The sequence below is a fragment of the Calidris pugnax genome, unplaced genomic scaffold (genome assembly GCF_001431845.1).
Source record: "Calidris pugnax isolate Ruff unplaced genomic scaffold, ASM143184v1 scaffold94, whole genome shotgun sequence".
Taxonomy (NCBI): Eukaryota; Metazoa; Chordata; class Aves; order Charadriiformes; family Scolopacidae; genus Calidris; species Calidris pugnax.
In genome coordinates this window covers 470,689-498,322 of record NW_015090822.1, presented here as the reverse complement: position 1 = coordinate 498,322, position 27,634 = coordinate 470,689, and the positions used below count along the sequence as shown (strand labels likewise).

Below are 27,634 nucleotides of genomic sequence, written 5' to 3'. Positions count from 1 at the left end.
AAAAGAAAAAGAAAAAGAAAAAGAAAAAGAAAAAGAAAAAGAAAAAGAAACACATATAAGCCCCGGCTGCTTGCAGGCGGAGCAGGGCCCATGTCCGCAGCCGGGAAGCGGAGTGCAGCCCTGGCTGTGGGTCTGGCTGAGCCAAAGCAGCTTTCCCGGCTGCAAATAAACGAGGGGCTTAGGTTTCACGGGGCTGGAAGGGGCAGAGCTGTTCGCCACAGGGTCTAGACAGCTGAGAAATGCCCCCGTGACCTGCGGGCGTATCTCCCGGAGTGCTGTCTCCCTAAATCTCAGAGCTTGTTAACTCCGTTGCGTTTTTATTTTGGAGCAAACTATTTAATCTGAGCTGCGGAGGTTTGGCCTGTCCCCGCGAAAAGCGGTGAAACGAGGAAGGGGGAAAAAGGGAAAAGTAAACCCCACCTGTTTCCTGTTTTTATTTCCCCCGCCCCCACCTTTCTTTATTTTTTTACTGTTCCCTGGTTATTTGGGAGCTCCTGCAACTTGTCCAGAAATACCTCTGCTCGTTCGGTGGCGTTTTGGAGCCCAGGAATTTAAGGAGGGCTTTAGAAATTCCTCGCTCAGCTTTCAGCTGGTTAAAGGTGGGCGAAGGTGGCTCAGCCTTTCCAGTTGGTATGTCTGCTCTCCTCTGCGTCCCCCTTCCCTCTCCTGTCCTTCCCCCTGTTCCCCCTGCATCCCGGGGATGTGGTACCCGGCTCATCCTCTCCCACCATGGCGGTAGCACAGACATGATGGCAACAGTGAGGTCCCAACAGCTCCTCAGCCAAGTCCCATGGGCAGCTCCTGCAGAATTCCCTGGCTCTGCTGGGACTTTTGGGACAAATCTGCGGGAGGCTTTTCTGCAGGGGAGAACTCCCCGGCTGCAGGAGGGGTCTGGAGACATCAGCTGGGAGACAGAGGCTCTTGCTGGGATGGAGCTTCTCTGCCCATCCCATGTTGGGAGCAGCGCTCACGTTGGGAGGGGAATTTCCTACGCTCTGCACGTCCCAGTGAGAAACAGCCAAACTTCCCCCGTTAGACAGATTCCTTGAGAAAACAGTCAGGATGGAAACCCCCCCCCCGCGAAAGCACGTATCACCTTCCCTGCCAGAGCCAGCTCCACCTCAGCTGCCCGGAGGAGCTGGGGGAGCAACGCGGGGAGAAAAATGTTTGTGAGATGCTGCCCCGCTACCTAGAAACCCGAAATACATCTCCGATATGATCTGTGCCACTCGCCTTACAATAAACCAATACATTTTAACTATGACCTGAAACGTTGCAAAAGAACCCTTTGAGCGAGTCTCTTTGGTGCACTACAGATACGTCAGGGCTGATTGTTATTGTACATGTCAGGGCTGTTGAAGTGCGGGATAAAGAAGGCCATTGTGCTCCCACGGAGGGGACAGCTGGGATGATTAATGACTGCTCCCTCCGTTCTCCCCAGCAGAGATGGAAGTGGGATAAGGCCTGGGCTGGCTGTAGGGGCAGAGCAGCAGAAGATGTGGCCGGAGCAGGAGAAGGGGGCAGGATGGACGGGCAGCATCCCGTCCGGATGGGGAGCGGGAGCTGCTGCCCAGCGCTGGGGCTTGTGTCGGCTCCTCTCGCCTCCTTCCCCGATCCCGGGCTGTTTTCTCACAGCTCCTCTGCCTCGGGAAGCGGCTCTCGGGAAGGCAGATGATTGCCCATTAAGACGAATGGCAAAAAAATCAGGGAAATTGCAAATTGATCTCTGCCGAACACACACGGTGACTTCGTTACCTATTTTTTGAGCCTCCGCGCAAATACCTCCCGGTCTAATTCTAAGGCGTGCCAAAGTAAATTACATTTAGTTTGCCTTAAATAAACAATGACTCTTCCAGGAAAGGTTTGTCTCTTCTGGGCACTTGCATCATTTATCATTGCTCCACTGTTTTGAGTTGGCTGCCCTTTTAGGGTGAGATGTCTCTTGGTTTTAGTGTGTGCACAACCAGAGAGAGGACAAGGTCTTACCCCGAGAAAAATGTACTGAGAAGATGTCATTAAAGCTAATGAGAGTCCAGGCAGCTGCAGCTCATTAGAGACTGCCTGGGGCCAATTGTAACTGAGACCTTTAAATATACATCATAGTCAAATAAACAACATCATATTCGATCTGCGAAGTCTCTATCAGTTCCTGCCCGGTCCTTATCGCTCAGCCTTACATTTTGCTGAGAAAATGTTCCCTGTTCAATAACAAACCCGGGAGCCCACAAGAGCATCGTGCTTCGGGGCGACGTGCTGAGAACTGGGGGCTGGGGGTGGGATCCCTTCTTCTGAAAGCTCCATTTGAAAGGAATTGATTGCCAGGGTGGGAGGGACCCCTGGGGCTCCAGCTCTGCCCCCTGCCCACGGGACGACACAGAAAACAGGTCGAAGAACCTGTGAAGATGCCGCAGACGGGCACGTTTTAAGCAGTGAGTGAGCAATTGTTTGTGGATTTTGGTTTTTTGGTGTTGGTTGTTTGGGTTTTTTTGATTCCTTTATTTGGCTTCAGGACATGACTTTACCGTAAAAGAAAACCAGGATTTTCTGACATGACTTTACATTTGTTGTCGTTACGAAGCATTTAGTGAGGAATTACAGATTTACAAGCGCGGGGGTTTCCTCCTCAATCAGCAGAGCCCCTGGGGCGGGCAGGAGCCCCCGGGCCGGCTGCGGGCTTCCTCCGTCCTCACCCCACGTGTGATTATTAAGTTCTTATCGCAATAAGGAGTCACTGACACCGGGCTGCTTTCCAGGGAATGCTGCTCCCTTAATAGGCCATTATATCTGGGTAATAAGGGCTAAACTCTTCTGGGGGCAGTTAGTCATAAATTAAGTAAAATAACACCATGGATCCCGCCTTCCTCCCGGCCCTCACCAAGGAGGGATGATGCCGCCCATGGATCTCCTCCTCTGATGGCTTCCTGGGGGGGCACAGCACTGCCTGGGCAGTGCAATGCCCCCTCCCGCTGTCGGGGCCGTGCCTGGGTGCCCATAAATAATGCAGATAAGAATGAAATAAACCGGGGACAGTCTGTGACTGGGTTCATTGACTCCCAGCCCCGAGATCTGGCTCCCAGCTGAGGTCTCTGCACCCTCATTTGACAAAGGGCATCTCCCTCTTGGTGCCGGGGCCTGGGAACGGGGTGCTCTTGCCGTGGGTGTCTCTGCCGCAGGGCACGGCGTCGCAGGGGGCTCATTCCTGGGAAGGGGCCACAAAGGCAGCAGACTTGGCTGGAAAAAGCCACATTCGGGCAGCTGGATGCCATCCTCAGTGGGGATGCCCCATCCCTGGAGGGGTTCAAGGCCAGGCTGGATGGGACTTTGAGCAACCTGGTCTGGTGGGAGGTGTCCCTGCCTCTGCATTGATGGGAATAAAACTGTGGGCCCATCTCTGACCCATCTAGAGAGCTCTGGATCTTGGGATGGGGCAGCCTCCTACCATGGGGGCTTGCAGGGTGGTCTCCTAGCACGGAGGGTTGAGAGGTGGCCTTCCACCACAGGAACTGGCAGGGTGGATGGTGAGGTGAGCTCTTGCCTTCTCTCTCTTGACGATGCTGAAATGCAGAGGGATTAGGACATGGAAGAAGTGAGGGATGTGGATGGCAGCCGAGGGATGGAGCATCTCCTGCTCCAGCAGCTGCTGGGGAAGGTGCATCCTGGGGCAGAGCAGCCGTGTCCTGCCCAGTAAAAGGATCCATTTCCCTGCTCACTGTTCCCATGGGGTCTGGTTTGCACTGGGGTGGGACCCCTGGTGCTGTGACACCCTTGAGACCCTGACCAGGAGGAGACCCTGCTGCATCCAGAGACAGGTACATCTCTGACCCCGGGGAGTGGGGAGATGGGGGGGTCTCCTGCTTCAGAGGGACAGGAGATGCAGACAGCTGCCTTGGTGGAAACAACTTGCAGTGCTTTGACTTCACTTGGCTTTAAAGCCAATCTGGTGAGAGCCGTGCAAAGTCTTCCATGGAGACCCCCCCATACACCACCACCATCCCCCCCTCCAGCTGCCCCAGCGCCAGGTATATTGATTTAATTTGCACCTGCACGTTTTTTGGCACTCCCCGGCCCGTGGCGAGCCAGCACTGAATTCACGTAGGAGATTTCTGGCAGGAGGCTGCCCCGGCTGGGCTGAGCCAGCCTCAAACAGGGGGGGTCCCGCAGGTTGGGCTCCGTGCACAGCCCGAGGGCTCCCTCCCTGCCCCGAGACGGCGGGGGGGAACGGGGGTGTGTGGGGAGAGGGGTTTTGCTGTGAGTAATTCATATGCCCTTTAATATCCATTCATATCTCCTTGTGCTCCCGCAGCACAGGGATGCCCGGCTCCCCCCTCCTCACCCTGGGGGGATGCTGTGACCCTGGGGGTCCCCCTGCTCCCCCCCCTCCAGCCTCTAATGCAGCGGGTACCGAGAGCAGCCTGGGGTCCGTCCTGCTGCCGACCCCCCCTCGGGCGGTGGGGTCCCTCGGGCAGGATGCTGATGCTCGTTCCTGAGGTTTGGTGATCGGTTCCTTTCTAATCCCCATTTTCAATTGCTCATAACTTATGTCATTTGGGCTGGAATTTTCCAGACGTGAGCTCCCTACAAAGGTGGTTCTTTCCTTTTCCTTTTTTTTCTGTAACCAAATGAAAGCCTTCAGCCAAATGCTCTGGCCCTGTCCATTTCCTTTCTTCTTTTTTCATTTTTTTTTTTTTTTAGTGAGCATACAGCAAACACAGACTTTTCCCATTATATATTAAAAATATAGTTATAGAGTCACCTTTCCTGCTGCGGTGTCAGTGGGGAGAGGGCCCCTGGCCGCCCGCCGGAGAGCTGGGGGGGCAGTGGGGGGGGGATGCTGCCATCCAGCCCAGCTCAGCTTTCCCCATCTCCCCCCAAACCCTGACCCCCTCAGGGCCCTTTGGGTGCCCCCAGGAAACCTGAATTACCACCCTTTGAGGAAGGCACTTTCCCAAGCCCAGAGCAACGTGTGTTCCTACTTTAGCATTTGTTCTCCCGAAGCGGGGGTGGGCTGGGGGGGGGCTGCTTTCTGGCTTGAGCCTTCTGTAGGTGTGAGTTGAAAGCCCCTTTCCCTCCCAGGTGTCTCACAGGCACTCGATTCCCGAGCAGAGCTGGTAAATGTGCATTTGCAGGTATTTTCCATGTATTTACGCCATTGCTCCTCATCATCTCCCCGCTGTGAGGGGCTGGGGGACGGGTACCCCCCCGGTGAAGGCATCTCATGAGCATCCCTGCTGGGCTGAGGATGTCCCCAGCCACGGGGATGGGCAGCACACACATCCCACCCCATGGCAGGCAATTTTGCCTTCTCCTCCCTTCCTTCTGGTGGCAAAGAGGCCACAGCTGATGGGGTTGAACCCCGGGGGGACTCTGGGGGACCATGGCTGTGCAGAGCAGGATGGAAGCAGCTCCCCCCTCTCCATGATGTCACCTCCCTGTGCTCCCTGGGGACACATTAATCCATCCTGTGTGCTAATGAGGGCAGCGGGGCCAGGCCATGCAGGTGAGCAGCACCTGGCTGGGGGTGCCCATGGCTGGGGCTGGTGCAGGACCCCAGCCCACCACGTGCCACCCCCAGCCACCAAACGCCCTCGGAGCAGCTGGTGGGTGAGGTGAGTCACTCCCCGTCTCCCTTCCCACACCTGATGGGAATCTGGAGCAGGCATCAGCTGGAGAAAATCCCCCCTTACATTTTCCAGGCATGAAGGGGTCACTCTGTGGCACGGGGGTCACCAAGACCAAGACCCAGGTGGAGGAAATGTTATTTCTTGGTGGGTTCTTTTGTGGTGAGGATGAGCACGGGGCTGTGCCTCCTCCATCCCCATCCCACCCTGCCGGGGGACACGGCCCCAGCCCGCACCCTCCTGCCAAAAAACATCCCTTCCTGCCGCTCCTCCCCTCTGCAGAGACAAAACACACGCAAAGGAGGCTCCTATGTTTCTCCAATTAATGTAATTAAGAGAATTAAACTTTTGGAGAGAGTGAGTTTTTAATTTTCTTTTTATTTGATTAGGGAAATTCCCGCTGCGCGCCTCGTGCAAATGAAACCCAGGCTCCTTTCTGACGCGGGGCGGCCCCGGGAGGACACGGTACCTCTCAATCTCACAGGCTGATGTATTTAGAGTTAAAAATCACCATCCCCCCCCCCAGCCCCGGGCAGCCCAAGGACAGATCCTGGAGCCTTGATTAAAGCACGGCTTTAAAGCCAGGAGGTGCCCGTGGAGCTGCTGGGCTCGCAGTGTGCCCTGTGTGGCTAGCACAGCCCCAATACTACTGCCAGGGGATGCCAACTCATCCTGGGGCTCCCCAGTTTTCCCTTGTTTAGTCCAGGATGGTGCAATAAATCCAGGGAAAAGCAGGGCAGCCCTGGGATTGGGTGGCCAGTCCCAAAACTCAGCCAGACATCCATCCCGGCCAGCTTGCCCACCTGAACCCCAGCGCTGCGGCCCCATCAGGTGGTTTACCCCATAATACTGAAAACTAATTATTTTTGTCAGCCTGAATATTAAAACCTCTTGCCCACGAGGCTGGGTTTAGCTATCAAGGTTACCGACAAATAAAACACAAGAAAAAGCCTTTGTACAATCCTGCCGTGAGGCCTCAGGAAGTTATACTGTCCCACAAGTGCTCCAAAATTACCAGCCAGGTCCCCAAAATGAGATAGGCTTAAAAATCAATAAGAATAAAAAAAAATACATTATGGGTTTTAATTTTTCTTCGGCTTTCTGAGCTTTTTGGGCACACAGGGGACGCGTTACACATTAATGAAAGCTGCTATTCTCATCTCAGCACAATTTCAGGTGGTCGTAACTTTGAAAACCACGGGAGACATCTCCGGGTCCGCGGCGGGTACAGACCCGGGCAGAGAAGAGCAATCCAAAAATTGGGGCAAAACGGCTACTTTTAGCCCCACTGGGGTTTTCCCTGCAGCAGGAAGCAGTTCTGGAGAGAGCCAAAACCAGCTCTTTTTAAATATTTCCCCCCAGCAAAAAAATCTGCTGACCCACACACAGTCTGGCTTTCCGGTTCCTCCCAATTAGCCTAATGAATTGGAGATAGAGCTCCCAGAGTGCCGGCGGGGGGCGGGGAAACCACGGGAGCCGACATGGGGCCGGTGTGGGGGCTGATGTGGGGCTGGTGTGGCCACAGCGGCGGAGCGCAGGTGGCCCAGGAGCGGGGGGCAGGTGAGGCTTGTGTTTCCCAGCCCTTGTGGCCTCTCCAGTAAAAACTTTGAAGTCTTCAGCCGCGGAGGATGGGGGTTTCTCTGGATTCAGCAGGAGGTGTCAGCTCTGCTCCCCTCCAGAGAGGGGGGGAACGGCTCCCCGTGCCCGGGAGGCGGAGTTTGAAGCTTTAAACCCCATCGAATTCCTGGGCTCACAATGAGCCCTTCTGATTATTATCATTTTATTATTTTTTTTTTTTATTGGACGAAATATTTTTCTCTGTTAATCCCTAATTCCTCAGGCTTTCCCAAGGGCTCCCCGGAGGAGAGAAGCTGGGGGGCAGGAGGGAAGGGCCGGGCGATGCCACGTTGGGATGACGGCACAGGGTGGGATTTGTGGATGCTCTTCCAGGTCCCCGCATGCTATAAATGAGCACAAGGGCAGTGACTTGCTGGTGACAGTCCCACGGCAGCAGACAGCCATGGCCAGCACGCAGGGACCGGCCGCCCATCACGGCAGCGCTGGCAAACCTATGCTTTGGGAGGAAAATGAGCGTTTTTGGCTGCGGCAGCAACACGATAAAACCCCAGGAACCGCTGGTTGAGGCTCCTGACGACGCTGCTCGGAGCATCTGCGGAAGGGAAAACTTCCCAGCGTAACATCCACAGCCTCTTAAGTAAATAGTCTTTAATGTTGCACTAAAGGGTTGTAGCCTTAATACGTAAAATCTGTTTAGCTTTTTTAATTCTTGGATCGTGCTGTGGAAAGTCCTCCAGAACTTGCCTCTTGGCTTTTTTCCCCCAGCCTTTGGTCTCGGAGGAGCCGGGGTGAGGAGCGCCAGCCCCCCACAGAGCCGGCCACAAGCCCGGGGCCAGTGGAAGCCAGTGGGAGATGCCCTGAAGATGGCAGCAAGGCCATGGACACCAGGCGGCAGGGGCTGGCCACAGCGCAGGGACATGCTAAATGCTCTCTGAAGCAAATATTTTGCTTTTAAGAATTAAAAAAAGAGGGAAGGAGGGGGAGCAGAGGGCTGTTTTGTAACAAATTCCAGAGCTCTGCCCCTGGCTGGAGCTTTCTGCTAAGTCAGGATGGAGCTCATCACAACCGCTCGCTGCTGGGATGCTGAAGGACTCGTCAGCCCCTCACAGCTGGGTCCCCCAACGAGCTGCAGCTGGGTGTCTCCTACGAGCCACAGCTGGGTGCCCCCTACGAGCCTTTTTAAACACCCATGAGGGGTGGGACAGGTTCCCTGAGAGCTCTGGCTGCAGGTTGGGGTGAGGATGAGTTCCCTGAGAGCTCTGACTGCAGGCAGCCTCGTGCAGGGGGAGTTATTTTGGGGTCTCAGCCTTTTCTTGTGCTGGTAGCCCTTGGCCAGGTGGGCTGGGTGCTGGCCTAAGGTGGTTCATCCCATGGCATGAAGGCAAGTGTGCGTGGGAGCCGGTGGCCACTGGGTTCCTGTGGGGGCTGTGTGTGCTGGGGAGCCCGAGCGGGGCTGCTGGGGGCCGTGTAAATGCACAATTAAAGGGAAGAGCAATCTTTTCCCCTGAGATCTCCCAGGCTCAAATTAGGGAGGCTGGAGCCCTGCCAGCAAGTGACAGACTGTGGCCGGGAGAGGCTCATAGAGCCAGGGGAGGAAGAGGAGGAGGTAGAAGGTGAAGGAGGAGGAGGTCCAGGTGCTGCATGCAGGGTTTTGTCTAGACTGGGAGTGCTGTCCCCTGGGCTGGGGGGGTCTCGGGGTGGGGGAGGTCAGCCCTGCCAGGGCATGGGGATGTGCAAGGGGGAGAGCAGCACCCCCGGGCAGGGGGATAAAGGAGGGGGATGGAGCTGGGCTGATGGAAAAGCGGGTGTAAGGGGGTGGCTGCAGCTTGAAATGAGGGCGAGGAAGATGGTGGGTCTGAGCAGACACTCGGCAGCAGGGGGTTTGGAGGGATGTGAAGGGGGACAGGAGGGAGCCATGGGGCAGGACCAGGCGCAGGACGGGGTGGGATGTCTAAGGGGCTGTGTGGGGCCAAAGTTCAGCCCCTCCACAGGTGATTCTGAGGAGATGTGGGAGTGATAAGTGGAGCTGGGGGAGGTCTGCCCAGCGGGAGGCTCAGTGATGAGTGTTCTGGGGTGGAAATGGAAAGGCTCTGTAGGTCTTTATAACTCAGCTTGGAAAAACACAGTGACTTCAGTGCTTTTAGAGAGCAATAAGCCTGGAAGGGGGGGTCACTTACAAGCCAGAATGCAAGAAACCAGCAGCTTCCAGTGCTCTGATCTCCATGTCTACCTTGCAGCTGAGGGACCTTCCCTATGGTCAGCAGCACCTGGGCACCATGTGGGCAGAGCAGCCGTGGCTGCCACAGAGCTGGGCCAGGCAACCAGCAACGGGCTGGCCCTGGAGATGGGCTCCACTTCTGCCTGCCAGCAGCGGTCTGGAGAGGAGGAACATCTGGACCCCCAAACCTCAAGGTAAGACCCCTGGGCAGCATTAATGGCCCTGGAGCTGCGCGTTGGGCTGGTGGTTGGACAAAGGGTGGGAGGAGAAGATGTTCTGAGATCTGAACATCCATGTGCTGGAGGGGGTGGCTGCACAGGGAGACCTCTATGTGCTGGGAGGCAGGACAGAGCCCACAGACAAACTGGGGGAGGACTGGGATGAGCTTGTGTGAACTCTGCAAAAGTATTGGACCAAGGCATGGAGCACATGCTGGCCAACCACCACTCCAGATGTCTACACGCAGACGTGAGGGGCTGTAAAGGAGGTGGTGGTGGGCAGAGGTGGGATGGAGGCGTGTGGCAGTGCTGCTGTGGGGTGGAAGGGCACGGTGATGGGCTGTGGGAGCCCGTGGCTGTGAGCGCAGAGGAAGCCCCAGCGCTGCTGTACCCCGTACCAGGGTATTTGTGCCGTTGTGACTATGGTGGGCTCTGGCCCAGGGTCTGTGGCATCTTTCCAATCTCTGGTGTGGAGGAGAGGTTCGTGTGTCACTGTTGTGCCTCCTTAACCATGGTGTGCTGGCCTTGGGCTTTGCAGTGACCAAGGAAATGAGGGTACCTGAGCGCACATTGGTCTGCCATCCCCTCTGGGGAGACAAGGGGAGTGATGTCCTCCCCTGTCCCGCCAGCATCACCCACATCCTCCCACCACCGTGCTCCTGCTCAGACAAAAACCTTCCTGTGCCACGTGCTGCTGGTGGCCGGAGCGGGCCCGGCTCAGCTGGCATCCTGGATGCCTGCCCATGGTGCCATCATCCCCAGGGCCCCTGTGAGTCAGCACTGGGTCCCCTCTGCCTGGAGCCCCGCCAGCCCCTGAGCAATGGTTTCCAGTGCATGTGGCCAGGTTGTGTGTCAGGAGGATTAATGACGGAGGCTTCTCGGGGCTTTAGGAGATCTGGGTCTAATTTAAAACCCAAACAAAATGTAGGAATGGAGGAGCAGGGGAGTTGTTGTCCTGGGGCGAGCCTGGGATGCAGATTGTCGCCTCTCCGATCTTGCAGGAACATGTGCCAGGACCTTCAGAGAAGGTACAAGCAAACACCTGGTACACAGGAAAAACCCAGCCTCCCAGGGGTGCTTTCTTCTTTGTCTTTCGCTATTAGTCATTAGCTTATGCTCCGGAGCACATGGCCTTATCTCCCCTCCAGGCATCTTCCTTTTATCTACCTTGACTCATGGAGCTACAGAAACTTTTATTAGCTGCATAAATGTCAGATCTTCTTTAAAATCTTACAAAACTCTCCTCCTCGGTGTATCTTACGGCAATGAGTTCCACGCATTAATCACATGTGGGTGTAAAAATGAGTTTCTTATCAGTTTTTAGCTTTCTGTCTCTGGATTTAGCCCTCTGTCCTGGTCAAGCTCTGGTGTCCACCCCTGACGTGGGGATGAGCTGGGTGCCAAGACAAGCCTCCCCTTTTGCCGGAGGTTTTCCGGTAATGGGCTTAAAGCCAGGGTGTGGGGCAGGTTGACAGTGACCCTCCTCTCCCAAGAAGTCCCCAGCAGGTCTCTGGCTGGAGCGGGGCTGGCGGCGGAGCGGCTCTGCGTGCCAGAGGGATGGGAAGCACCGGCTGAAGATGTCTCCCCAGGCAAAGGCTTGGGGTTGTGCCAGGTTGTGGGAGGTGGAGGTTTGGGAAAGGGCTGCAGGGCTTAGCCAAGGACCAAAGGAAATGTGGAACAAGGGAACGTTTGTCTTGATTTAATTTGACACTTAAACTGGAAGGGGGTGATTTGTAGCTGTGCGCGTTTAGAAAAAAAACTCCTGGAGATAGGGAAGTGGAGGCAATGGCAGGTTTGGATGCCAGATCAGATAAGACCCTGTGGGTAATGCCTCTACCTTACTCATTTTTATTCAGCTTTATCTTCAGGCTCTGATGGCTTGAAATCCTCCACTCCTGACTCTATTTCCAATATCTGCTCTGCGCCGAGGCCCCCCCAGCCCTGTGAGACACGTGCTGCCGCGGTGGCTTACCCCGGCACCCTGCTCCCTGGCACGGCCACCGCTCCCCCAAGGGCAGAGGGATGCCCTGGCCACTGCCAGACACCGAGCTGTGCCCCACGGCACCTTGAGCAGCTTGGGAAGGAGGCAAGACTCCGTGGGGCAGTGCCCCAGAGCTGTGGGAAGGGGGTCCCGGAGACCCCCACCGTGTGACATCCCGTGTGTTGGATGGTCTGTGCGGGTTGATGCAGGGACAGCTTTGTGCAGAAGGTGGGGAAAGGTGGGGGAAACTGCCTGGGGGGGAGCATTGAAGGTTTTCCTGGCCAGGCTCCATGGCTCGTGCCGCAGAGGAACAGAGCAGCCACCCCAGGGCTTGCTGCCCCCCCAGCCCCCCAGGCAGCTGAGCAGGGAGCGTTGCAATGAAGGAGAAGGAGGGTGACGGGAAGGAGGTCCTGGCACAGCCCGGGCATGTGCAGGCATCGCCGAGGAATGTGCCCACACCCCCCATGGGGCACATTGTGGGGTGCTGGCAGGAGCTGGGCCCCGGGAAGGGCCCTGGGCAGGTACCGGAGCGGCCGGAGGAGCAGGCGGAGGCTCGGGAAAGCGCTGGCCGGGATGAAAGGCTTTTGGCACCGGCCCTAATCCTTTCCTGCCAATACACTGATTGGAATTGAGTTTCCAATGTGAACAGTCGTGGGACTCTATCCGCAAACCGGCAGGGAGAGCTATAGATTTTTATCATGTGTTTCACAGCTATTTCTTTCATTTAATATAAAAAAAAAAGAGAGAAGAACAAGAGTGACCGCTGAAAGCACTCCAGAGCCGAGCTGGGCAGGACGAGGTGGGCACAGAGGGGATGGGGGTGACAAGGGGGATGGCTCTTCCTACCTCTCTTCCATGGCAGCTCCCAGAGCGGGGCACATGCACAGGCTGGGGAGGGCGCTGGAGGCGAGATGCTCTTTTTATATCTCCCGACAATGCTCCTTTTTTAATCTTTTATTATTTTTTTTTGCCGCAGTACACCACTCCTGCCTCGCCTTCAGCCTGCGATCCATTACATCCCCCAGCTCTGTTCCGCAGAGCAGCTCCCTCCCCGGCTTCTCCCTGCATTTCTCCAGCCTCCTCCTCCCCCTCACCCCGCGCTCGCTCGCTTGAACCTTGCACTTGTCTTGGTGAACACCCTCCTGTTTTTCCTGGCTCCGGCTCCAATTTATCAAGGCTGTTTGGAGCCCCGGTCCTGCCTCGCCGCGTCGCCTGAGCGGCCCTGGCTCTGACACAAGGCATGGGATCTTCCCGCGGGTGACGAGAGCTGATTTTTTTGGCCATTTAGAGGAAATGCACAGGTTAATGACAGAGCTGGCTCCTCTTCTCCTGACCCTTTCCGCCCTCATCTCTCTAACAAGGTTGGCCCACGTGGGGCAAATGCCCAGGGAATGCTGTTGCTTGAGGATTTTTTTTTTATTTAAAAAAAAAAAAAAAGGACCATGGCAGCTCCCAGAGCGGGGCACATGCACAGGCTGGGGAGGGCGCTGGAGGCGAGATGCTCTTTTTATATCTCCCGACAATGCTCCTTTTTTAATCTTTTATTATTTTTTTTTGCCGCAGTACACCACTCCTGCCTCGCCTTCAGCCTGCGATCCATTACATCCCCCAGCTCTGTTCCGCAGAGCAGCTCCCTCCCCGGCTTCTCCCTGCATTTCTCCAGCCTCCTCCTCCCCCTCACCCCGCGCTCGCTCGCTTGAACCTTGCACTTGTCTTGGTGAACACCCTCCTGTTTTTCCTGGCTCCGGCTCCAATTTATCAAGGCTGTTTGGAGCCCCGGTCCTGCCTCGCCGCGTCGCCTGAGCGGCCCTGGCTCTGACACAAGGCATGGGATCTTCCCGCGGGTGACGAGAGCTGATTTTTTTGGCCATTTAGAGGAAATGCACAGGTTAATGACAGAGCTGGCTCCTCTTCTCCTGACCCTTTCCGCCCTCATCTCTCTAACAAGGTTGGCCCACGTGGGGCAAATGCCCAGGGAATGCTGTTGCTTGAGGATTTTTTTTTTATTTAAAAAAAAAAAAAAAAGGATAGGCAGTGTGCCCAGGGAAAAGAAAACATCCTGGAGATGCTGGGAAGGGGCACAGCACGATCCTGCCCTGGAAGAGCCTCCCCTCCGCCCCCGTTGTTATTGCTGCTCCCTCTTTTGACCTGAGCAGTTTGCAAATATTTTCAGTCCTGCAGGTTGTTTCCATTAGGAGGAAAAATCAATGAGGCAGCCAAGAGTCTGCGCCGGAGCCTGAGCTCTGCTAAAAACGGCCCGAGCGCCGCTCTCCTGAGCCCGGCCGGGGGTGGGGGGGCCTTTTCCCGGCTCCCACCCCAGCGCTTCCCAAAAACCGGGGCTCCGGGTCCCCCTCCCCACCCCCGGGAGAGATGCTCTGGCTTCTCCTCCTCCATCCCGTGCCCAGCCCCGGCGCTCGCCCTCGGCAATTCCCGCCAACGGGAAAAACCTTCCTATCGCTTCATCAAGCCCCTTAATAATTTGCCAGAAATGCCTATTGATTTCTTGCACGCTCCTGTGCAGACAGAGGTAAATAAGAGTCATTCGTCACTGCATTATGAATTGGTAATTAAAAATTACTAGGTAACTTCAACCAAAAATTGAATAATTTGAAGTAAAATTAAATAATTCTAGGTAATTAGTACTAAATTAGACCATTATTTTACTTATCAGTGACTAAAAATTACCAGGCATTTTTCCTCGTTTGGATGCTTTTCCTCCCCCTCCATGTCAGTAGAGCCTTTCTAATTTGTTTTAATTGTTAATTTTAATGAGCAGTGTTTTTCTGATAACATTTTAGTGTGCTTTTCGTTGTTGTGGGGTTTTTTTAGAGATGGCTTTTATTGCATTGCACAAAGCCTGAAGCACCTCAATGTGGGAGCAATTTGGAAGCTAAATTATTATTATTTATTTAAATCAAACCCTCCAGCCTCTTCAGGCGTGCGGCTGGCTCTGTAATTGCCGTAGCGGCGTGATGGAAGCGCTCGGCACTCGAGGAAGCTCCTGGGTGTTCTTCTTGGCTCCGTGACCTCCTGCATTGTGTGTTCCCGGCTACTGCTCCCAGTTCCTGGGAAGTTTTTTTGGGATCCAGAGCTTTTTCTCTTACCGTGGTTTTATCCAGCACCTCCCATCAGCATCCCCCAGCTGTGGGGTGGTCCTGGCTCAGAGACATCCAGAGGTGGCCTCAGCTAGGAACCCTGTGCAGGGTCTTGTGCCATCTGAGGAAGGAGCACGATTTGGGGGGCAGGCAGCGAGATGGGCAATTTCAGCCCAATTTTTATCTGGCTGTGGCAGCAGGGAGGCACGGGGCTGCTGGTGGATTGGTTTGAGAAGGGCAGATGATTCTTGGATGTGACACCACTGAAGTCCTTAGGTCATGGATGTTCTTTGGAGCTCTCCTGCCGCCCAGGTCCTCACCTTGGCTAGTGGGTCTGTGTGGGTGACCACCCACCTGGACACCCCCACGGGGCTACTGCTGTGCCCGGGGCTGTGCCATCCTGCCCTGGGCTGCTCTGTGCCTTAATGGCTATTAGAGGGGAGAAGACTGCTGCCTCCTCTGTGGTGTTTGCAAAACGTCCCTATAATGTCCATTTACTGGTCACCAGCCCTCAGGCTGCCATAGCCCCTCCTTGGAGCTGGGCAAAAAAAAGACAGTGGATGGAATAAGCAAATCAGTTGGGGATTTCTGCTTTTTCTTTTCTTTAATGAGAACCTCTTCTCTTCCCTGAAGTCCTAGAAAAGGACTGGTTGGGAAGCTTCATCCGTTGCTGGTGTCAGGCCCCTGCTCTCAGTGCCTTGGTGCTTCCCTGGGTGATCCTCGGGCTCGGGGCAGGATTGAGACGGGAGGCTGAGGATCATAGAATCATAGAATGGTTGGGGTTGGAAGGACCTTAAAAACCACCAAGTCCCATCCCCCTGTCCTGGGCAGGGACACCTCCCACCAGACCAGGTTGCTCTAAGCCCCATCCTTGAACCCCTCCAGAGATGGGGCAGCCACAGCTTCTCTGGGCAACCTGGGCCAGGGTCTCACCACCTTCAGAGTGAAAATGTCCTTCCTAATATCTCATCAAAATCAACCCTCTTCCAGTTGGAAGCCATCACCCCTCATCCTATTGCTCCATGCCCTTGTAAATGGTCCCTGGGGGGGGACTGGAGGGGATGTAGCTGGGCTGCTGAGGGTCACCTAGGGCCCCCAAAGTCTCTTGCCCACTCGTCCAGCCTGGTGGCCCCCAACCCTGGCTCTGTGGCCAGCCCCTGCCCTCTGCTGCCGAGAGCTGGAAGTGCCAAACTGAGACCAGGCAGCCCCAAATCTGCTGGGTACCAGGGGGTCCAGGCAGGGCTTTTGGATGAGGTCTGCCCGGAGGGGATCTCCCTGCCTCCTACCTCTCACACCCAGGAATAATTTTTGTGGTACTTGGCATTCATTCCCCTACGCTTAATTTCATCCCATTTAGAGCTAGTAAAAACTGTTCCCTGCAAGCAATTTATTCAACAAATGTAGCTGGCACTTTCTGTTACTGAGTTGTCCAGGAAGAGACCACAATTTTTAATGATTTTTTTCCATTCAGTGAATGCTCCTTATGAGTGTGTTTGAGCTCAGGGTTGCTCATGAATGGCAGTATAGTTTAAAAAAATATATATATCGGGTGGTGTATCTGAGCTGCAGGGTTTGCTATTCAGGCTGCAAGGCTGGGCACCTTATCGCACCGCGTATTGTTTCTCTCCCTGAATAGGAGCCCTCGCCTCCCTCAACTACCTCCACTTCCACCCAGAACAAAATTAATTTCGTCCTGCAACAAATCCGGCTGCTTGATTAAATGAATCTGTTGCCGGCCCCGAACGATCTCTCGAGGAGCAAAATCTCATTTCTGGTTGAAGCCCCGGGGCGGAGGCCGGGGATGGGAGCGGGTGGTTCCCAGGGGAGCCGGGAGCTGTATTTACACTGATCCCCTGCCCCTCCTTGTAACGCCCCGTGGGGCAGCTCCTGGGGTCTGCAGGCACCCTGGGTGCCCACCAGGCTCCCCCTGGCACCTGCTTGATGCCTGGTCGAGTTTGACAGATTGAACTTTTTTTTTATTTTTGTTTGGTTTTTAATTTTTTTTTCTTAGAAATTGATCCCTCAAACCCTTTAATCAGTTGTAGCGGATTACTTTGATTTCCCCCCCTCCCCTTCACACTAATTTCTCGGCAGTGTGGTGTGCTCTGAAGACCCAGGTGTGTTGCTGGACCTGGGGTTAGAGGTAGGATCCTGCTGGGATCACATCCCCTTCCCAGCTCTGCTACGCACAGCCCGGGATGCTCCCGCCGCCGCCCCAAGCCCTCCCTCTCCCCGTTTCCAGGGCTCCAAAGCCCCTTTTATTCCCTCTAATCACGGCAAACACCGAGGAACGCTCCCAGTCGCGCGCCTGGGGAGGGGTTTGCCAAAACTCTCCTGTTCTGGAGCGTTTTTATAGTAACTGTGTGATGAGGAAAAGATGGCGAGGGCTCACCGTTCTAATTAGGATGGTTTCTGTCTTGCAAGAGGGATTGGCGGGTAGTATTTATGGATACGAGGAGGTTCAGAAGAATTCCTAGCACCATCTGTTTGAGAAAGAACAGGAAGAATTTCAATATGCTTTAGACCTTGAAGAGTAATGTTTGTATAACAGGCTCATAAAATCAATTTCTAATAGTTACAGGTACCCCCTCAGGAATTTAAATAGTCTGTTAACAAAGTTATTCCATCTGCCAAGCAAATACATTAAATATGCACGTGCCGTGCTGTACGTAGGGCTGCGTGTGCCTTTCTGCTGCCCGAGGAGCCCGCGGGTCCTGGGGGATGGTGTCTCTCGGGGGTTACACCTGGATTTTACCAGTGAATTCCCCATTCAACGGGAGCCCGTTCACCCGCCTCTGGCCGGGCTGATAAATTCACCTTCGTGGCCACCTGGAGCTGAGCGTGACGGAGGGGCGGTCGCCCTGTCCTGGTCCCCGCTGCCAGGAGAGGTGTCACCCCAGTAATTAAATGGTTGGTGTTTAAGGCTGCCCACGGAGCTGTGCGACACCTGGACGGCTCCGCGGAGGCTGCGTTCCCGGTGTGGTGGGGAGTGATTTATGGCCAGGGCTCGGCCGTGTGTCCGGAATATCGATGGGGGGGACTTTGCTGCCTCTTGTGTTTAATAGTCTTGGGCTCCCTCTTTGTACCAGCCCCTGGTTTGCTGCCTGGCAGCCCTGCCAGCGCCTCTCCGTCCGGGAAGGATTATTGATTACAGCATCTTTGGGGTAGCCACTGGCCACGCACCACCCGGGGGTGCCTCCTCCAGAGGGCTAGCACATGCCAAGCTGTGGCAAGCACTGGCTGCACCCCCAAGTCCCCCTGCTTCACCCGGGGAAGGTGCCCCGGGGAACCCATGATGTCCCTTCCCCACCTCATTTTGGCTGGAATGGAAGGGAAATGCAAGCAGCTCCCCGTGCCAATAGATTTTTTTTGTTTGTTTGTTTCCTTTTTTCCCCCCATTTTTAGTGCAGCCAGTGAAGGCGCTTTGCCGGGGAGCTGAGCTGGAAGGAGAGGCAGCCCCTGCACAGCCCCAACTGCACGCATTTAATGGATTTATCTTCTCCACCCTGCGGGCGGAGGCGGCAGAGGAATCCCATGGGATTCACCAGTGGGGCGGGCAGGGGGTGTCCGGGGGGAAGAGGCAATGGCCCCCCACGCCTGGGCCACGCCGGGGGGGCTGGGATTTCCTACGCTCTCATCCGGGGATGATCCCTTTGTGTGAGGGGGTTTCTTCTTCTTTTTTAATTTAAAAATCCGCATTCCCACTTCCACATAGCTCGTTATCTCGGGGCGTGTGATGAGGTGTCCGGGGGTCTGTCCCGGCAGAGATGATGCAGAACACATTGGCGCGGGCTGTCGGAGCTGACCCCCCCCACCCCCCCCAACCTCGGGGAGCGGGTGGTTTTCATTTCAGCCTCTTCCATTAGGAGCTCTAAGGGGAGCTCCATCTATTAACCGAGAACTGCAGGCCTGTAAATTTTGGCAAGAAAAAGCCCTTGGAAGCAAATCATCTGTATTTTCTCAGGGCTGTTTGTCCTCCCTCTCTCCTGGAGCAGCCTTTGCTGGTCGGGAGGCAGGTACGGCTGCCGGCTCCTGCTCCACGCCGGCAGATTGATGGTGTCTGCTCCAGAGCCCGCTCCCTCTCCCCTTCTCCCTCTCGGCTTCGTTCCTTCCCTTCCGAGCTGTTTCTGCTTTGTTTGGGAGACTCCTCTTGCTGCCAAGTCCTGATTCGTATCTGTTCGTTTCCCAGGGCAAACGCATTGATCTGTGATTTCTGTTACGATACTGCAGATTTCAGCTCCCTTTTTTCTTTTCTTTCTTTTTTTTTTTTTTTGTTAAATTTTATCCTGCCATCCAGGAGGCGGTTTCTGTGCAAGGGAGAAGCACAATGTTTCTAGAAAAATGTGCGTTTCCCTGACTCATAGCTGTGCCTAATTGGGTACAGAGCGAGCGTCCATCCCTCTTAGTTCCAGTGTAATTGTTTGCGGTGTGTTCCTTTGTGATTGTGTTATTCCAGCAATAACAGCCACTCTCCTTCCAGATATTTATTCTTTTCATGAACATCAGCATACTGGCAAAGGGTTAGGGCTTTTTTTTTGTGGGTTTTTTTTTTTTTTTCCATCTTAATGCTCTACTTCATAGCTCAAATCTGGGATTCATGCTTGGGGGATCTCAGAAAAGAGACTTTCCTCTTTTCTGCTGCCTCTTTCCAGAAGCGCCGTCGCTCTGCGCTGGGATTTGGAGCTCTCGGACATGTGTCACTGCTGCCGGGGATGCTGCTCGCCCTTCCTCTGCTTGTATTTACTGCACTGCTTGGCTCTTTAATTTCCTTGTTCTCTTCCTGGCTCAAAAGGCGAAGGGATGCAAAGGGAGCCTGGATCGTTGGGTTTTGCAGATGAATGAATACCCAGCACCCCGAGAGCAGAGGTTGGGGGGGTGCAGGGGGGTGATGGCCACATCTCTCCATTCTGGGAGAGGGACATCTCTCCATTCATGGAGGGGCAACAGCCTGGGCAGAGGTGGGTGAGCACCCAAAGGGGTCCCCAGCACCCAAAGGAGAAACATGGGGATGCCTCTCAGATATCCTTACCTGCATCACACCTCTCCCTGCGCCGAGGGTCACGCATTACTCTTCCATCCTGGCAGACCTCATTTTTTATTATGAGTTAAGCTTTACAGCACCCTGATGTGTGCTCAGCACTTTACGGTGCGGGGAGAAAGATGAGGTCCCTGCGACAGATTTACCCGGCGTTAAATCCTGACCGACTTACAGAGGGAAGCAGCGGGGTGGCTGTGTCCTGCCTTCCTCCTGCCTTGCTGCCGCGGGGGCTTTCAGCCACTTCTACCTTTTCTTAGCCACATGTGGGGGTTTTCGTGCCTCACCGCTCTCTGCTCCTCGTGTTGCCCCTACCACAGCAATTTGGATGCCAATGGGCACAAGCTGCAGGGAAGAGCGGGCTATTTTGCTTGTAAAATAAGTGTTTTTCAGCTCACTGGCTGGCTTGGCCCTTTGCACAGCTCAGCTCCAGCTCGCCCTGGTGTGCCCCCCCCCCCCCAGGCCTGTTCCCAAAGCACAGAGTGACATTTGTGCTGCAGCAGTTCCTGGGGACGGAGGGGCTCACGGCTCCGGGAGCAAAGGCAGGGATGGTGCTGGGGGGGCTCCATCCTTCCCTGTGGGAAGTGGGTCCCGCATCCCTCCCTGCATCCATGGGATGCTGGCTGCTGCCGGATGGCACCCAAATGCCAACTGGCTCCTTGCCCAAGCCTTGGGTGCTGGCTGATGGGTGTCCCATGGAAGTGGTGATGAAGAGGGCACAGGGTGCCCAGCTCCCACATGGGGACCAGTGAAGGGCACAGTCTGATGGCCATTTGATGGCCAGGCTCAATCCTACTGAGCCCCCCATGGATGTTGGGGTCCAGCGAGGGCTGGTTTGCCTGGCCTGGGGTCTCAGCTGCGGGCTGTGCTGGAGCTGGCAGGACCTGGCCATGCCTGTGTGGGCACAGATTTACATCCAGGACCTGCACTGGAGGAGGGCAGGTGGCCCCGGAGCTGAGCCCCATCTCGGGCAAGCTCTTGGTGCCCTGCTGGAGGGTTCCTGGGGTGCCCACAGCACTCTGACCCCCTTGTCTGAGCAGCAGAGGTTCATCCTGCTTCCCAGGGCTCTGGGGGCTCCGCATCCTCCGCGGGGGGCCCTCTGCCACGTCCCCATCCCCAGGTGCTGCTGTCACCCTCCCCGGCTGCGTGGGAACGGCTGTGGGGGCTGCAGCGAGCCCCATCTCGCTTTTGAAACAGGGCTCCTGGCCCCTGGCCAGGCAGAGCTTTCGTGTTGTCAAATATTTTGGCAAACGGCGTTCTCGGCTTTGAGTCTGAAGCCTCTTTTGCTCGGGGAAACGGCGCGGAGCCCGGCAGCCGCGGCGATCCCGGCACGGAGGGGATCCCTGCGCTGCGGCCGCATCCTGCACGGGATGTGCTGGGGCTGGGATGCTGTCACAGCCCGGCTGGGGACCACAGCAAGCAGTGCAAGGGCCAAAAAAAAAAAAAAAAAAAGGGTGTTTCAAGGTGACTGAAATGGTTTGTGAAATCAGGCTGAGCGGGGCAAATTGTATTGACAAGAATAAGAAAACCCTAAAAAGTGATTTTTCAAGTCGCTATTTTGGCTTTTTGTTCTGAAATTGCCCTGCATTAAAAAGGGAATAAAAGAAAAAAAACAAACCCCAGGCTCTAAGTAAACTAGAAATAAGGGGACTGTATTTTTTTACCAGCTCATTGGAAAAATGAAACATATTTGTTCTGGGTCAGACCAAAATGAGCAAAGCAATCAGTTATCCGCAGAGCCACGGTGCAGGCTGCCTTTCCTTCTGCTTGCTCTCCTGGGCATCTTCGAGAGAATATCCAATACCTTTTTATGGTGTTTGAAAGAAAATATCTCTGGGGGTTGGGTGGAAAGCGAGATGTGATCCCAAAAAGTCTGCTTTTGCAGCTCGGAGGGACCCATCTTCCCGCCCTGTCCCCCTGCCCCTCGTGTTGTGTGGTTAGAGCACGCGTACTCACGGCCCCGGCACCACCACGGGCTTTGAAAGCCTGAGAAATCCTCCAAAAAGCCTGGTTTCCGGCCAAAAAAAGCCCCGAGGTTAGGCAAATAGAGATGTAGTTCGCAGGCAGGCGGTGTGTGCTGGATGGAGTGGGGTTTGGCCGCGCAGGTGTGAGCTGGTGCTGCCCCACGGCTGCGCTGGGTTAAAAAAAAAAAAAAAAAAAAAAAAAAAAGACTGGGCAAAACAAGGAAGAAAAATCCAACCCTACAGCTGCATCATCCCCAGAGCAATCCCACTGGACCCCTGGGGCAGGGGGTGATGCCACACATTTGGGTGAGGGCTGCAGGACCCCTTTTTGCGCTGGTCCACCTGGGGGGCTGTGGGGTGACCCCCCAACCCAGCTCACCCCCCGAGCTCTGCAGGACTTGCCCCTGCCTTTGTAGAGGTTTGAAGATGGATGGCTCCATGGCAAAGGCACCCCTGAGCCGGCAAAGCCTCCTGAAATCCCAGTTTCTGGCAGCTGCCAGGAAAAAGCTTGTTTGGGTTTAAGATCTGCTCAGGAGAGTTGTTCTCCTTGGAAAAAAACTGCGGCTGTCAAAGCGCCACGGGGGGGGTGCATTTATTACATATTAATGACTCCACATCAGAAGTGCTGGCTTTTTACTGTACCAAAATACTGGAAATATTAAGACAGGAGCATTCCCCCGACGTGACCTGTGAGCCCTGCAAACCCAGGGCAGTGGGAGCCCAGCAGACCCCCGTGTTGCCCACAGTAAGTGCTGGCTGGGCTGGGGCTGTGGGTCGTAGCCCCACGGAAGCTGGGGAAGCAGTGGGGTGGAAGATGTGGGTCCGTCTCATCTCGCTCCATCCTGGGGATGTTGGCTGCCCCCACCTCCCATCTGGGTGCTGTTGGTGATCCTGGGGTGGGGGGCAGTGATGCCTGACGGAGCGATAATGTGGAAGGAACCACGGGGTGTGAAAAGCCTCGGGGGGGGGAAGGGAATGGTGATGTTTGCACCGTGGGACTCTTGGCACCCGCCATGGGGGGGCTGAGCTGTGCCCAGAGATGCTCCCTGGCACAGGGAGACCCCTGCCAGCCGCTCTCTGGTTGCTCCCTGAAGGGGCTTATTTGGGGATTGAACCTTATTGGTGGTGCAGGAAGGGAATGAGATCCTTGGGGTGACCTTGGCTGAGCATCTTCTCTCCCCGTGCCTCCCTCCTGCGGTCCCCCAGGGTGGGGAGGGGTGAGATGCTGCCTGTGCCAGGCAGAGGTGACCCTCCTGGGGCTCCGTGGGAGAGCTGTGGGACTCCAGGGATGGGACCCTGCTCCTCGACGGGTTTCCCTGGGGTGGTGAAGGAAACTGAAGCAGCAGCTCTCACACAGAATCACACGGGGTTGGAAGGGACCTCTGGAGATCATCCAGTCCCCTGCCAGAGCAGGTCCACCCAGAGCAGGTTGCAAGGAACGTCTCCAGGTGGGTTTGAAAGTCTCCAGAGAAGGAGACTCCACCACCTCTCTGGGCAGCCTCTGCCAGGGCTCTGCCACCCTCACAGGAAAGAAGTTCCTCCTCATGTTTAGGTGGAACTTCTTATGTTCAAGTTTGTGCCTGTTACCTCTTGTCCTGTCACTGGGCACTACTGAAAAAGGCCGGCCCCATCCTCTCGACACCCACCCTTGAAGTATTTATAGGGGTTAATCAGATCCCCCCTCAGCCTTCTCTTCTCCAGACTAAAAAAGACCCAAGCTCAGGCACTAGGAATTGTTCCTCGAGATGGTTTTCTGCAGTCTCCACCATCCTCTTGTGGGACACCAGACCCTGAAGGTTCTCTCCCGGACCCCTTGCTGTCAGTGGGGCTTTCTCTTGTGCGTGCAGACACCCCTGGTCATTTCAGCAATAACATGCTCTGTCCTCGCATCTCTCTCCCCTGGATCCTGGTGGGCTCGGACACATTTCCCATCCTCTCTTCTCCTCCTGCTGTGGCTGGGGAAGTGGAGGCAGTGGGGGGGTGAGCACAGAGGTCTCCCCCAGCACGGGGGAGTCTGCAGCAGAGATGGGGCCAAAACCCGGGGGTTTGGTGCTTCACCTCATGCCTCTGCTGTAAATCCACCTTCCTCCGCCCGCTCGGTGTCAGCAGGATGCTTGTTTGAGGGAAACATCGACGCTCTGTTGTTTGTGGGTTGTGTGTTGTGCTGTGTTTGGGATTTTTTTTTTTTTTTTTTTTTTCGGTGTCAGCAGGATGCTTGTTTGAGGGAAACATCGACGCTCTGTTGTTTGTGGGTTGTGTGTTGTGCTGTGTTTGTTTTTTTTTTTTTTTTTTTTAATCGTGTCATGTGGGAGTTATTAAGAGAATTGCCTACATTTTACAAATATTTCCAGGAATGAGCTCGCTGGTGTCTGGGGCAGTGGGAGAGGGAGCGTGATGCTGTGGGGGGCCACCAGACCACACTCTCCATCCATCGATCTGTCCCCAAGACCCCCTTTCCCCCAGCAGATGGGTGATAGTGATGGGACGGGGTCCTGAAGCATCTCCTCACCCTGGTTCACCTTTGAGGTGACCAGGGGCTGCTTTCCTCCTCTGGCCAGTGGCCACCACCCCCAGGGGCACATTCCATCTGGGGCATTTGCAGTATCCCCCATCCCCAGGGGATGCTGGTGCCTGAATGGGGACTGTGAAGCTGCCAGGCTCCAAGATGAGGGGAGCATGGAGAGCTGATCCTTCCGGGGGGGCAGTCCCAGTTAGCACTACACTGACAGCTGCCAAAGCTGGGGAATGGCTGGGACCAGAGGCCTCCTTCCAGGGGATGCTGGTGAGAAGCAGGAGGAGAAGCTGTGTGTGGTGAAGGGCTTGTTAAAGGCTGGGAGGGGTGAGAGAGCATGGGAAACTGGGCATTTCTCTGCAGATCTCCAGGTAGCACCAAAGCAAAGAGCAAGGACAGCTCTTGGTGCCACCGAGATCCCCCCAGCCATAACTCACACGGCCGTGACTGGGTGTGAAGTGCCTCCTGCAGCCACCTGCCCCCAGAAAGGATAAATAATAATAGTTTGGGGTTAAAACATTCCTCTCGGATGATAATCTGCTGGACAAGGTTTATTTAGAGCGGCCAGGCTGGGAGGGGGCAACCTCTCCGTCCTCGGTGAGAAGCTGGTTGGGACTCGTGGTGGTGGCTCCCGGGCTGTGAGGAGGGGGGATGCTGGGGGTGCCGTGGTGGCCCCACTGTCCCTGAAGCCAGCGAAGGGCAGGGAAGGATCTTCTGCCATTCTCAATGAGAGTGGTGACCGCCCTTGCAGGCAGAGATGATGTTGGTGGGACCTCAGCAGGCATCTCACCCCGATGAGCAGGTTGTGCCGCAATAAATCCACACCACACCATCTCCCAGGGCCGTTACCTCCCTCCCAGGACCGTGTCCCTGGCGGCTGGGATAGCAGCGGGACAGGGATCTCAGCCTGGCTGGGGAGAGGTCTGGGGACAGACAGGACAAGTCTCCTGCGAGTGGGTGGTGGTGGTGGCGCGGGGCAGAGCCGTGGTATTGCTGGTATGTCGAGCACCTTGTTTATTATCCCTCCGACGTGTCGCAACAGCGCTGGGTTGTGTAATGGCTTCCAGCAGATTTTCCTGCTTTCGGGGCTCTGGTTCCCAGGGCTTGGTTCCTGCCAGCGGTGGGATGCGGTGGGGAGAAGGAGTTAACATCAGACTCTGTGCAGGTGGGGCTTTGCCTGCAGATGCCGCGTGTGTGATGGGGAGAGGGAGGAGAGGACTTCTGCCTCTCTGAAGCCCGTCTTTTGTGAGCACCTTCGCTCCCGAGGGCACACGGGGCGAAGGCTGGGTGCTTTCCCGACTCGGAATTCCGATGCTACTCCCTTTTGTGAGAGTTGTACCGGGTGCTTCACCCACGGGGAGTTAAATATTTCTTTCCAGCACCAACAAGGGGGTGGTGTTTGACAAATACCTTCTCCCCACAGGAGGCTGAGGGTCCCGTGATCCATCCTGAGAACTTCTGTGGTACCCCCTGCTGAACCCTCGCCCTCCCCACCTTCTTTGCTTTGCTCCTGTGGGGTTTTCCTCTCCCTCCGTCCCCTGCCTGGGATGGGAGGGGCTTGTGCCAAGCGATGCAAGACCCCCAGCCACTGCAAGGTTCAAGGGCAGGGTGAGCCTGGCCCCCCCCCGAAACCCCCTCTTTGGGGCTCGGATAAATCCCCAGTGCTGCCAGCCGGCCAAGGCGAGCTCCTCACTCGGCACGGGTGACCCGGCCTTTTCAGAAGCTTAAAATATTGCACAACTTGGAAGAATTATCACTGGGAAAATTGCTGCGGCCCCCGGGGGAAATTCAGCTCTCTCTGCCACAAAGGCGGAGGCATTCACGCCGCTCCTTGAAGCGGCTGCAGGAATTTCTCAATTCGGCCATCGTCATTTTCCAGGGCCCCGTTGGGCACGTTGGCCGAAACCTTCCCAGCCCGGGGTTTTGTCCCCAGATCCGGAGGATTTTTTTTCTTAGTTTTGAAAACTCTGGCTAACTGCTGGCACGGTTGTAAGGAATTGAGGGAAGATCTTAAAATGGAAAATATTGGGCAAGCCCGGGTAGCGATGGAGAGCGTGGCACGATGGGGAGAGCATCCTCCTCGGCAGGGACCAGGCTGCCATGTGCTGCCACACGAGGGGTCTGCCCGTGGGAGGATGCTCCATCCCCTCTCCCACCAAACACAGCAAATAACGGGGTACAGCATCCCCAGGGGAGGGGGGTTTCTCTGCGGGGAGCAGCAAAGGGAGACCCTTTCTGCTCCCCATCACATCCAGGCTCCTTGGGCACCCCAGCTTCAGCCCTCAGAGGAGGAGTCCCACCACGTTGCTGAGCCCATGGCGAGGTCCCCTTCTGCGCTTCCCTCACAAAGAGAGAAATAACCTGGAAGCTGTTGGCCTCTGGAAGCAATTTAGCATGGGACGTGGCTATTAATTTAAATAGATTACAGAAATTTGAACTAAGCTGCATATAAATCTTCTGACCGGCTCTTTGGGCTTTGGTCTCTGTTGTTTACACTTTTTTTCTTCTTTTTTTTTTTTTAAATTTGTGTTTTATTGATTCCTGAAGCTGTGATGTTTGGGGGGGGTGCTCGCTGCTCCCTTTCGGGGGCAGGCGGCTCCGCTCTTCCACACGTATCCCCTTTCAGAGCTACTGTGAGCGGGACGCAGATGTTGTTAGGTCTCAGGTAAAGCCATCAAAGGTGGACGCTCAATCAAGTTTGACATCATCTCCAACCTGGAGGCAAAGGGGTTGTTTTTGATTAGCAGCCGGCGGGGCTGAGCCCCAGCCCCTATCAGAGCTGCTGCTGCTGCTTTACCTGAACGGCAAAACCACAGATGGTAATTATAACGATAAGTGCTTACAGATTTCCTAACAACAAAGATAATTTGTTTGCTCCATGCCTTGTTAGAAGGGGAATTTTGTTCTGGTGACTGGGTGGCTTGTGAATCAGTCGTTGCCCTTTCACCCCTCTGCCCCTGGCTCGGCGGTTCCCCCCCCATTAGATGCTGATCTGACAAGAAGGGTCCCGACGAGTCTGGTCCCCACAGCGGCCACCGAGATGCTGGCCCAAGGAGCCATCCTGGCCTGGCTGGGGGAGGGATGCTGTGCTGATGCCCCTGGGATGGCCTGGGATGTTGGGCTGGGGGGGTCATCCCTGCTAAATCCCCCCCGTTCTCACCCCATGCTCATCCACACAACTTCTGGGGTTTTTGGGGTGAGAACTCGCTGCTCTGGAGCCACGGAGCCACTGCTGCCGATGCACGGGGGGGGTAAAGACCAGCTGCATCCCCCGTGCTTGCCCCATGGCCTAGCCGTGGGGGGGATGAAGTGGTGTGCAAGCAGCTGGGGTCCCCCCACTCTTATTCTGGGAAAACCTGAAAATTATAGCTTTTCTCCCAGTCGAAGGTGACCTGGCATCCCATGTCTTGTGGGG

General features: G+C 55.5%; 1 protein-coding gene across 1 annotated transcript in view; it reads left to right on the top strand.

The window, feature by feature from the left end:
* The first annotated feature begins 7,094 nt into the window (after window positions 1-7,094).
* LOC106886685 overlaps window positions 7,095-27,634 on the top strand; it is a 60,432-nt gene continuing 39,892 nt past the window's right edge. Inside the window, exons 1-2 of the mRNA XM_014939829.1 lie at window positions 7,095-7,178; window positions 9,434-9,608. Coding sequence (XP_014795315.1) covers window positions 7,100-7,178; window positions 9,434-9,608 — 254 coding nt within the window. The 5' untranslated portion in view covers window positions 7,095-7,099. The remainder of the gene's footprint in view (window positions 7,179-9,433; window positions 9,609-27,634) is intronic.